We start from the raw sequence: 13,082 nt of genomic DNA on the forward strand, positions 1-13,082 counted from the left end.
CAGGACAAACGATCTGAATCAAAGCTGGAATAACAATATTACATTTATTGTTATTGTTCACTTTATTAGGTACACTTTTCTACTTCTGGAATGGGCCTTCTTTTGTCTTCAGAACCCGCCCTAATTTTTGTGGGGAAAAATGCGACACGGTTGGGAAAAGTTTCCTCAGAGATTATGGTCCATCTGTAAAATGATGGCATCACAAAGATGCAGCATATTTATCAGCTGCACATGTATGCTGCGAGTCTCCTGTTCATACACATCCCAAATATGCTCTATTGGGTTGAGAGCTGGAAGGACGAGGTCATTAAATTACAGTGCACTACTTGTCATGTTCAAGGAACCAGTTTGAGATTATCTGACTTTTCCAACATGCTGCACAATCCTGTTGGAAGTAGCCATCAGAAGACGGATACACTGCTTCTACTTTAGGCTATGACAAAGACCCATCACCTTTTGCGATACCGTAATAAAATGCAAGTTACTGTTTTATTTAATGTCATTTAACTGAGATTGATGAACAGCAGCATTGTGGCCAAATAAAGATGAATACCTGCAGGAGAACAGAACAATATGCACCCTTTGGCAGGATTATCCAGAGAGACGCAGCGGAGGAAAAACCAGATGATACGTCACAGTGCTTGACAGTTCACTCTCATGCAAGCATAAACTGGGTCCGCCTCAAAACAGAGCTGGTTGTGCGTCAACGCTGACCTTGTGGTGACCAGAGCTACCCCTCTTCCCATGAGGGGTGTTCTTAGAGGTTATGCACTTTGTTTCCAGGACGAAAGCCAAGCGGTTGTCTCAGCAGGACCACGAGGCTTTGGCCCAACATGATTCAAGAGGGTTCGGTGTGGATTCAAGATGAGTAAGATGTGGAAGACAAAGGAAGCAGAGGGCGAAAAGTGTAGCGATGGAGGGAGTTTACAAAGTGTTGCTGATCCTACGTATTTGCGAGGCTATTTGCAGGCAGATGGCCTCACAAATGATGCAAGGCTGTTGTGTAATAAACTGCTGCGGACACAAACTACAGAGCAGGTTCAGGGCAAAATAGGTCTTTGCGACCGCTCCGGGTCTCCTGCTGAACTTGAGATCCCAAAAGGATTTGAGTGCACACAGTGGACAACTGCACCAGAGGTATGCATGTTAATGGTCATTTTAAGAATTTGAAACCTAGTCAGTTTTTAAATATATTGAGTTCTACTACTTGTGTTTGAGCTTTGGTTCCATTTTGTCAATTTTGTCAATTGTTTATATGCAGATCAGATATAACATTAAAATTTAAATGTTTTATAATCCTGTCTGCTGTAAGTAGCCATGATAATAGGAGCAGAGGCGACGTCACACGGTGTGCAAGAGACAACAGTTATTACAGGCAGTGTTTTACTACTTTAAAGCAAGTTAACCAAGTTATGCTATTACTTGGTTATGTCATTGCCAAGTAACTATGTGACCTTTAGTTGTTAAAAACAAATTTGTATGTCTCAAGCATGAATTTAAACTATTCTTAGGAGGGTTTGACTCAAAATTAAGCTTAGGCGCAAATTCAGTCTGGAAGACTCTTGCTACACCTGCCTCATCAATCACCGCCTCCCCCTCATCTCCCTGGACCTATCAGCGCTGGACCAAGCCTCATCATGGCCAATCATCGACCGAGCTCCAGGTGATAAGGACCTTCATCCACGGCCTCCTCCGCTTACCAGCTCTGATCAACCCACCTCCGCCCCATCTCCACCTTCCGCTCCCGGCTCTTCAGGCACACATCCTTCTTCGACCTCCGCCACCAGTACAGGCCCTGGGGGGACTACATTCCTATGCAGCATCAGGAATGTTTATCGAGCTTATTGCAGTTTCAGCTCGACGTCCTTGGCCGGGGCCTGAACACCAAAGAACTTTAATGTTTACTTGTTAATAAATTTTTTAATCGCTTTCTTTCTCTGTCTGAGTCTCTCCAGATTGAACGTAGTTTGTACAATGAGCTGTTCATCAGCCTTGCTTTTCACCAGGTTTGCTAATTGCTGCTGCTAGTGTGGAGGAGCTGAATAGGGTGAGTGGAAATAGGTGACGCTTTGTGGGAGAAACCACTCAGCTATGGGAGATTCAAGGAAAGAATCAAGACAACAGTTCAGGTCTGTTTTGAGGAGGGAATAGCATAACATTATATAAAATTTAGAAAAAGTCAATTTCACATAGAACTGACTTCAAGCAAAACAAATTGAGTTGGACTATAAGTTGTCACTTCACTATTGAACTATACCACGACTTCTGCTGAATAGAGAATGGTGAGTTAGCTGGTGGGAGACGAGGTTTTCAGGAAGTGTGTCGCTACATGAAATGATTTGATACAATCTTGCACCGACTATGGCAAAGTAGGTGTCTCTTTTTTGATGTTGCCTGCATGTATGTTCAAAGGTTTGACTCAATTTGACTTTTTTTTCCCGCAATGCGACTAGTTTTAGCACATGGAAAGTGAGTCAGATTTGGTCCTATGACAGAATTCTGACAAGATTATGTTTTTTGGGGGGGGTTTTTTCCCCTCATTATTCAGGACAAGCTCAGTCTTTTTTTAACAGATTAATGTTTGTGCTTCCCACCCCGATGACACATTTATAATTCTCTAATCCCTTACAGTGACCCATATTGAGACGAGTGTGACGCATTTCCACATCTACAAGCTGTTTGTTTCGCATCCAGCGGGATGTGAGCGGGCGAGGACTCACCCGTCCCTTGCGCCATCCACGGATGCCAGAGGGGACAGGTGATGAGGGCTGCCGAGGTCCCGATCCAGCCGGTGCTGTCGGGAGGGCAGGTCTGTGACGGAGGCAGGGTTGGGGGCATGAGAGAGGAGCTCCACCGAGGTGCTCTGATGGGGGTTGCTGGAGCCAGCGTACAGGCCTGAAAGACAAACAAAGCTAATTCGGTAAACGTGCCAGATAAACTCAAGGGTCCTGCGCGCAGTCTTTTCCTTTGAGCAAATTAAAAGCCATTTCATGGTAACAGGGTTTTGTTTTGACAACCTTCACCCAATCCCTGTGCTTTGCAGAAGAAAATGTTCCTTGTTTGTGCTGTTTGTAATTTAAGGTACATTGTTTGTGCTGCCACAGGGACCTGGCCTGGTTCCGCTTTTTTCTTATTATCCAATAATCGGCTAAATTAGAACATATGTTCGAACAGTGAGCATGAAACGCAGAACTTTGTAAAAGTTACCAAAAGAAAATGTCAAAATGTTTCATTTAGAAACGCTCCGCTTTAAGGTTATTTAATTTATAGTTTTTGGCACAGTACCGTTAGGGGGAACCGTTATTTCATACTCAGGCTGCATGATGCCAGCTTTTCTTCTATTTCAAGAGGAAAAGTGTTGTTAAGTGCAAATCATTCCACAAGCTTTAAACTGTCAATATCAAATTTCTCTTGATATTTTTCTCCCGTAAACGACTCTTGCCCAGTTTCAAGATCCCAAGGTGACATCTTGAAATCTTCTTGTTTGCTCTGGCTAGAAATTTTAAGCCCGAAGGTGTTGAGTTTAAAGGATAAAACAGAGAAGCTGGAACCATCAGGTTTTGGCCATTTGTGCTTGAGCATATTTTCTCCAAAATTGCTTTTCATTTCTTACCGCTTCGCGCATACGACTAAGATTTACACGGACAATTCTTCCTACAAATCTGCTCCGCTGCTTCTAAGCTTTCAAAAACAATAATTTTCCAGCAGTTCAATTTCATCAACTTAGAAGAAGTGTTCCTCTGGAGGCCCATTCGGCCCGGAACTTCCCATTCCTGACAACAAATCTAGTTAGCATTGAATCAACATGATCAACTCTTTCTCTCCTCTGACTGTAAATCTACTCTGATTTCTTTCATGGCAGTCAGTAAGTGAGCACTAACTGTCTGGAACAGTTAAACTGCAACAAAAATTGGCGCAAAGGAGAAGATGGAGGGAAGAAAAAAAAAACGCTCTTGGCTCTTGCAGACCGATCTGATACTGCTCATGATTCATTAATAATAAGTCACGAACCTTAAACCTTTTTACCTCTAGACTCGTCATTTGCTATCACACGGGCAAAAGATTTGACAAATAATACCTCTAATTGCCAAAGTTTGACCATTTTTTGCTTTTTAGTTTAACAAAGAACAATTTACTATGCGAGTTTTTCAAGGAGCACTGAAAATATGCCACCGTGTGAGACTAAGAATTAGACTTCACATCTTTTTCGTCAATTCATATAAAGCAGAGGAAAACTGCAAAGTGAGGAAGACATTATGATTTTTTTTTAAATCCTTTGAAAATAATTGAAATGCATTGCAAGCATATTTACTTTGTAACTGCACATGCAAGTCTTTTAGGAACTATATGTTTCTAGCAGCGTTTCAAGCCCAAAAACAAAAGTCTTTCCCTGCTTCTGTTTGAAAATCAACCCGAGCTCAGTCTGATTAAACAGACACCGTCGGATAGTTTTAGCTCTGGCCACAGATTCTCATTTGGAGTAAGGTGTGGACTTTGACTGGGCCATTCGATCTCGTTCTTATGAATGGACTTTGATCTAAACCATCATAACGTCGCTCTTTCCTTTTATTTAGTCATTATCCTGCTGGAAGATGAGCCTCGATACTATTCTCCTTCTTGTGCAGCCTCAAAAAGCTTTCTTCCTTGTTTTTATTTCTATTTGTCTGCCCTTCAGCTGTGACCAGCTTCACCCACAGCATGATGGTGCTACTGTCCAAGTGTTACCAGGTTGATGCATACTGTGGGCTTTCACCTCACATCCTGGACATATTGTTGAATTGTGCTGACAAACTTCAGAAACCTTCACAGAAAAGATGCCCTTACAGGGAGATTACATCGCTCAAAAGCGAATAATATCAACTAAAAAGATACGTTTTGAAGGCAATGTTGCACTAAATTTCATTTCAGTGTATCAGAGTAAAGGGGCCTTAGCAAATATGCACGCCACACTTTTCAGATTTGCTTATAAAAAGAAAAATCCATGAATACCTTTCCTCACATTTCACAATCATGTCAGCCCAATAAAATACATTGACGCCGTATACCAATTAAAGTTCCTCCAGCTGTACAATCAGAATATGCCGACCTCTGTTCTCAGCTCTGATAAGTCAACGCAGGCATATCAGGGAACACCATAATCATCCCCCATAAAGCACAGAGGGGTTTCTCGTAAGCCTCACTGCAGACATGTAAATAGGTGCAGACTTATAATCAGCTAACAGGAAAGCACGTTTAACTCTTACTGGAACCGTGACTCACTTTCTGCCCTGCAAACGTTAATGACTGGATACCTGCCAGCCCTGCCCCATTTCTTTCATGCTTCCTATAAGCCATCAAACAAAGTGAAACTCGTGTAAATTGGAATCCTGAATCCAAACCACAAGGCTGCGACGTCTTTGCTGCACTAAGTAGTGCCTAATTTGGTGCTTGCTTACGAGGAAGCCCCTTGGAGGCCTTTAAACCTGTTAAAGCATGAGAACAAGCAGCATCCACCAAAAGAAGACGGAAAGGAGCAGTTTAGGAGCCAAGGCTCTGTTTGACATTCAGGGAAAAGTTGAGCGTTCGCTGAAGTCAGAGCAGATCCAGCAGCAATAACCGAAAACAACAGGGAGCCTGGACGAACTACAAGCAGAAAACAGGGACAGATGTGTCCATAAACGGAAGCTGCGGGGCATCTCTTTCGTGTCTCCTAGATTGCTGTAATCCATTTATTTCTCTTGCTCACTCAGTCCACCGAGATGTTCGCTTTCAAAGGGAGCCAAACATGTCAAGCAGAAAACTGGACATTTAAAGACCTTGCATGCCTACATTAACCTCCTGTTTGCAGATTTTGCACTACATGATAAGCAGCAAGGACAACATGACTGCAATGAAACACAAGTCAAGCTGGACTGTGAGGTTGCAACATTTTCTTTTTAAGGCTTAAGCACGGCGAAAACGCTCAACTGTTGATCGGAAATAATGTGTCAATAATCCAAACCCTTCATACTTTTCTTTATAAAACATTTCTAAAGAGTATTTTATTTTCATTTTTACAATTTTACAGCCATTCATGTTGTGCTATGAAATACACTGAAATGCACTGCTGTCATTAGTCTTTATAAGCCCCAGTGTCACTGTTGCAGGTCAACTGGCCACAAATATTTGATTTGATTGGAAGAAATGAAAGAATGTTTTCATTCATGGCAAGAAGTCGACAAGAATATAAAACAGTCGGTTGGGGGATCAAGTTTCAGTCTTTGACAAGGATTGCATGTCGTCCCGGACTAAACGTTGCATGGCAGGCACTTAAAAAATCTGTCTAAATTCAGTAGCTGTAGAGAAAGTGAGGATGATTGCAATTGAAGAAGCTGTCAATTGTCATTCAATCTCTGCAAACACAGAACATCGTGTTAATGCCTTTGCTGCCCAGTTATTCAAGTCAGAATTTGGAGAACCTTCAGGAATCAGTTTAGACTGCACAGATTTTTGTCAAACATCAGGAAGAAGAAAGACTGAATGCAGTTATAAACAAAGACATGGAGTACTCTGTGGTACAAATACAGAGCAACTCAGTTTTCCTCTCAGAGGCTGATTTATTTTGGACCACATGTCAACATTTATTGCGTTCTCCAGAGAAATGGACTGCTTGTCATACAGCCGACTGGATGGGATCAATCACAATGCAGGAAACAAGTAAAAGTACAGCGACAGGGAGATGGGAAAGTGACCTGATGTCTGTTCCTGTCAGCCTCCATGGGAAGCTGCTGTAAAATAAACGTTTTTTTTTTTTTCTCAGTTCTGACGACAGAAAAATAAAGAAAAAGCGCATTGAGCCATCTCTAACGATGACACATCTTCTAACTGGAACAAGACAACAAAAAGTGTGTTAAAATTCATTTAATTAATCATTTTAAAATGCTTCATTAAAAGCAACAAAATAATCGGGGATGTGTTTCCTTAGCATGAGTAAAATGCTTTCACAGGGAAGGTGCTACCCTGCCGTCTGTGTACCTGTGAAGATGTCTGGACAGAGTGCGGGGGAACGAACATCTTTGCCGTTGTAGATCTGAAGCGAGGAGCTGGAGCTCTGCAGCTGCTGCATGGAGAGACAGTCGCCGAGGACATCCTGCTCCAGGTGTGGGCAGGGCCGCAGCTGAGGAACACAGCAGGGAACGATTCAAAAATATTACATATTATATCATATTTCACAAAGTACACATTCTTTTAAAAAAATAATCTCTATAGTTTCTCCAGAATAAGATTGTGATGTTAATGTTGATGAATGATTAAGAAAATAAATGTGTGTTGTCTGTATTGAAAAGATAAAGGAAAGACAATTTCCTTTATTTTTGATGTCCTTCACTATTTATGGGTAATTAATCTCGGTTTTAACCACAGATTTCTTTTATTTATTTCTTTTGTTATCTTTCATTGCTTACCTTAACTGTGTTTAATGAAAACGCATCACAGCAGAAAATGTTATCACAGCAGTCAACGTAACAAAAAAAAAAATTAGCCGCTTTAATTCTGCTTTTGTCTTATTTTGCCATCGTATTTTACTGTATCTAAAAACACATTTTGCATGGATATAATTGAAGAGAGGTTTATGAAACAGTACGTTTGTGGTGAATGTTTGAAAGTCTATTGGCGCACCCAAGAGGTCAAACAACCACTAACTGAACTAATCAGAAAACTTAAAGCACTTGGGATACTGTGATATATAAATCTTCATCACTGCAGATTGCATAGCATGAAATCAATTAACATCACTTTTCCTTCTTCCTGTGACACCTGAGCACCATTCGTGTGGCATTTATGGCATTTAAGTGGCAACTCCCAAACTGTAGAATTGTCCAAAAAAGCTTGCTGTAGTATCAGATGTGTGGAACAGCATTGCTGCAGCAGAATTCACTTATAGCCATGTGTATTCCTATCGCATTGCATGCAAAACAGATAATGAGAGTATACACCCGGGAAGCTTTGGAAAACATAAAACTGTGCATCAGCTGGCTGCTATCTGTATCAACATGCTGTGTTGAATGAAAAATATGTGATAACTTCAACCCAAGCTGTATTGTTTTATTAGAAAGTTCTTCTCTAAATATTTTGTCATTTCGATGTAACTGAAAATAGTTCTCAACACATGCTGGAGCAAATGCTTTCAGGTGGGCAGATATAATGAAGTTTGTGAAGCAATTTCTTATAAATTTCTTATTATTTTTTCTTTAAACCATCAAGTCTAATCATTGTCTATCGTTAACTCCAGTTTCTGCTCCACTACAAAAATCAGTTCCACATTTTGATTTTGTGGTTGGAAGCATCCTTTATCTGCATCATTAAGACATCTACTCTAAATGATTTGTTTATCCGACAGAAAGCATCGACAAGGAGCCAAGTGGGCAGTCATTTTGTGTCTGCTTTTTGTTAGATTTCTGGTGTTCCCACAAGAGATTTCATAACATTTAAAATATGGTTTATCTTAACAGTTTTTCAGCTGGCATCCTCCATGTTTGGTTTCATTCTCTGTGTCAGTAAATGTGTACACATGGGTCCTCCTGGGGATTATTATGAGTGTCCTGCAAAGCATTCATCACGTGTAATTGAGGCTCTGTTTTCTCCACAGCGACACTCTCAACAGTTTGCTTTTCTGGGCCAACTCCAACAGTGGAGTAAGAGCGTTTGTTTGACATTTGTCCATAACATCTGGGCCGCTGGGGCATTCTGCACTACAGCTTATTAACAACGCTACAAGCACACATGTGTTTCCCCTTTTACGACGTAAAGCAGAGGAACACATCATCCAGCCTGCCACTATCCAACCCTCTCCACAACAATGAGCTCTTTCTCTCTGTTATTTAGCCACTTCCAGGCAGGGAAAGAATGGACTTTCTGAACATAAACGCGATGAAACATGGTCAACCTGATCTACTGAGAGGGGAAATTATTTCCAAAGACACTTAACCTGTAGAAAAAGCCCAACATTTCATCAGAATTTGTGGACCGCACTTAAGTCGGTTTCCTGGTATGACCGTGACTTTTAAGAACAATCCATTCATTGGGCTGGTCATTCACAAAGCCTTCCTTGACTAGTTTGGATCCGTGTGTGTCTTGTTGGAATATCCAAACTTTGTCCAAAGTCCAACTATCTGACGCCAGATCTCAGCCAAAGATGGATGGAAATTGGTGACGGTGTTTAAGAGCAGGCCAGAAACCACCAAGGCTCAAGGCTAACGACGGGAAGATGTTGCGACACCACAGTGAAGCAAACTTTATATCAGTGCAGTGGGACAATTAAGAAATAAGGCCCTGCTCCAAAATTTAGACGCTTTACTTAAGTAGCTGAGCAACTGTCATGCATTTAGAGGTAGCATCAACTTCATGTTGAAACTAAAGATTCGTGGATGAAACTTGGGCTAAATTGTGTGTTAAAAATTTAGCCCAGTGATCCCATTGGGGATGTTCAACCTTTTTATTCCATTATGTATCTGGACGGCCACTCACAAACTTAAACCCACTGGAAGTTTGTCAACTTTGTTCAAAAGTTTCTTTGCCTGGAAACAAACCAATTTAAATGATCTATGCAAAGAGGAGCTACCAAATATCCAAACACAATTATACCAGTTCATGTTCATGTCTAACAGAGCTACATAGCTCCTCTGTAACTTGTTTAATAAATTTTTTTTTCAAACATTATCTGTGGTATACGCACATATTTGAAGTTGTGTAAGTAAAAAAAAAAAAAAAGCACAATACAGCTAGTTTTTAAAAATCATTAAAGTTGTTCTTCAGCTTCAAATTGCATGGTTAAAATCACGAAATTCTGATTTTATTCATGTTCAGACGCCACTCTGTACAGCAACAAGCTTTCCAGACTTATCTTTACTTTGCACTTTTCTCTGTTGGTGTATCTGTGAGATGTTTCTACAACTTTACTAAAAACTTTCTGCATCTGTGAAAATTAGATACACAGAAATCTAATTTTCTGTGAATCTTTTCTGTTTTTCTGGCCTTACTCTAAAGCAGGAGTCTTCAACTCCAGGCCTTGAGGACCGGTGTCCTGCAACTTTTGAGATCATAATCGGGACTCTCGAGAACTTGACTGAAGTAAATCAAACATGTGATTGGGGCGTGTGGGACCTGGGACGCGTCTAAAAGCTGCAGGACACCAGACCCTGAGGCCTAGATTTGAGGACTTCTGCTCTAAAGGGTGAAAGTCCAACTGAAATCCAAAATAACTAGAAAAGGGGATCATTTAATATTCCCATAAAACAGATGTTGTATGTAAATTTTAAAAACTAAGATCCCTAACTGCCCAAATTTTAATACATTTGACAAATTATGTCACTGAATGTTTATCTGCTGAAAGCATTTGAGCTCAGAACATCACCATAGGGCAATTAAATCGGCAGACGCTGAGCTGTAACTCGTCCCTCTGGAGCGGTGTCGACAAAGGTCTTGTTAAGTCACCAAGTGTGTGTGTGAGAGAGAGAGAGAGAGACCACCATCATGTTTTTGTAGCACTAAATCTATAATCAATCATTCTCATACAGCAACCACACTTTATAGCTTATGTAGAGTCACTAAAATGTCCATGAAAGTTGTAACTGGAACAAAAAATTCACCAACGCAGACTTTACTTTACTTCTGCTTTCGAAGAAACAAAAGGGAGACAAGAGAGACAGCAGCAGCTGAAGTGTTGCCTGGACATCATTAATTAGAGTACATTGAGAGCCAAATTATCTCAAATGATCTAAAACAGAGCATACATATCCTAATATTAGCTTACCACTCCATATGTTTAGAAACAAATGAAACAAGTTTTCCAGTACGTTAACTCAGGTTGGAACTGTGGTTGTCAAGAGAAATGGAGACGCGAATATCACTGAAGTGTGAATTTACACAATACTCCAGAAATGTAGAGTGTTTATTTAACTAAAATTTAAAGCTACCCAGGTGGTAATTATTTAAGTAATTACACTATTGCAACAGATTAGGACACTGTCGATACATTCCCGACATTTTCTATCAGGGACAAAAGAAAAAAAAACCCTAAAATAATCCTGGTAATCCAAAGTAATTTTGTGTTCTCATAACATCACAAAACAGCCAGAGGTTTCCTAGATCGAGCCGTCCACTCTGACCGAGTCACCTGGTTCAAAGGGCTTTGGTCATCCAGGTAGCCAGAATGAGTAAGAGTTTCTATGTGGAGGATCCAGAAGATTTACAGGATTCCCACAAACCCTGCAGCAGCCCAACCACGTCAGCTAGATTCTCATATCAAAGAGGCCATAAAGAAATGACTATTTCCACTTTATTTAAACTGAATGTCACAACTCACAGGAAATTTGCTCATATAAACTTTGATGACTTTCAAACCACAAGAAAGCAAATTCCTCTCATCTGGTGATCGGATGACTGCATCACGAAGCCACGATTCCTAACCCGAACCTATGAGATCATTTTTTATAATGTTACAAATGAGCTTTGTGTATAGCCTGCTTTGTTTAATGACTCATCATGAATGTTGGAAATCTTTACAGTAATTAGCTTTAGCATTATCAAAGCATATTTAGGTTTATGGTAAAAAAGAAAATACCACACATCGACTATCAAATCAGTATGTGATAACTTTCTCTCTAATTGTACCAACAACATTTCACAATTTGTAGAAGTTTGATTAATTATTGTGCATTTTCTTGAAAAGAACGCACAACAAAATTAAGTGTGTTGTGATTACAAATAATAGACTTTGAATCAGATATTGCAAAATGCAATACACTACCTAGTTTAGTTCAAAATTAACCCTGAAAGATTTAGCTTGAAAGCAATCTCTTAATTTTACTAACACATTTCTAGTGAATGGGAATATCATTAATGTTTTGGAGCAGCCAAATCTGAAAAATAACCGGCAGGAGGCCTTCCAGCCTTAAACCCTCGGAGCTCATCGCCAAGACAAAACACTGACATGCCAGTGAAACATGTAATATGGTTGTAAGCAATAATGTTTAAATTGTGGTGATGTCAAAACAGATTTTTCCCCCAATAAATGCAACTGTTATTAAGAATTTTTGACATGCCATTGAATAAAACATAAATAAAACTAATAATTTATACTCCTTTCTAATTATGCAATTATCTTTTGAGAGTTGCCTGTCTTATTTCCTACTAGAATAAAATTTCTTGGTTAAATTAATATAATTTTAAATCGGCGCAGGAATAATTTTGGGCTGAACTGCATGATTCCGTCTCACTACTCGGATATACGTTCTTATCCTGGTTTTACCCACAATGCAAATCTCTTACCTTCTTATGCACCTGCTGCTCTTTGGCTGAGTGGATTTTGACGTGTTTGCGTAGAGAACTGGGATCCGTGTAGCGCTTGGTGCAGCCCGAGATCTGACATGCATATGGTTTCTAAAGGAACAGGAAAAAATATTTAACATCACAATATTTTTCCCAAGTCTTATACATTTAGATGTATTTTGGTTAAAATATAAATATATGGGTAAAAAGGAAAGGAAGCTAAAGGAAAAATTTAAGAACTGAAATTCTAGAAATACGTTAAAATAGTAAAAAAAATGAAATTTGTTAGAGAAAATGTAGAGTCCTACCTTTCAGCTGAGACAGACACACAAGTTGAAGAAAAAAGAAGGCGAAGAAACAGAACGAAAAGAAAAGATCATCAGGTGAGGAGGTTTTAACACAAGACAATCCTCCTTTAAACTTTACTTGCAGTCATATATGTATGCACATTTTCCCCTGTTCTCTTTCCTCTCACTCTGACATTACAAATCCATACTGTCGTAGCTCACACAAATGATATTACAAAATAGTAATGTACACACACTTAAAGTTGTAAAAGCTCCAGGGGGAATATAAATGCTTCGGGAGATGATCCGCTGTGGATAATTAACTTAATTAGCAAAAAAGAGAAAGCTCTGGAAACATTTGCACATCACATTTTGTTGATCAATGAAGAGTTTTGCCAAGCTGAAGCTGTGGTGTTTAAAAGATACCAAATAAGCAGCGCTAAACTGCATAAGCAAAAAAACAAACAAACAAACAAACAAACACAAAAACATGCAATTAATTGCCCTTTC

The 13,082-nt window shown here is 39.8% G+C and overlaps 1 protein-coding gene across 3 annotated transcripts in view; it reads right to left on the bottom strand.

Annotated features, from left to right (window-relative positions):
• The window catches only part of glis1b (GLIS family zinc finger 1b), an 87,209-nt gene that overhangs the window by 11,169 nt on the left and 62,958 nt on the right, over positions 1 to 13,082 (bottom strand). For all 3 annotated transcript variants that reach the window (XM_008407071.2, XM_008407070.2, XM_008407069.2), the window contains exons 6-8: positions 12,286 to 12,396; positions 6,994 to 7,135; positions 2,721 to 2,895 (exon numbers count right to left, since the gene is read on the bottom strand). In XM_008407071.2, the coding sequence (XP_008405293.1) occupies positions 2,721 to 2,895; positions 6,994 to 7,135; positions 12,286 to 12,396 (428 nt within the window). The remainder of the gene's footprint in view (positions 1 to 2,720; positions 2,896 to 6,993; positions 7,136 to 12,285; positions 12,397 to 13,082) is intronic.

Source organism: Poecilia reticulata, linkage group LG4 (assembly GCF_000633615.1).
Source record: "Poecilia reticulata strain Guanapo linkage group LG4, Guppy_female_1.0+MT, whole genome shotgun sequence".
NCBI lineage: Eukaryota > Metazoa > Chordata > Actinopteri > Cyprinodontiformes > Poeciliidae > Poecilia > Poecilia reticulata.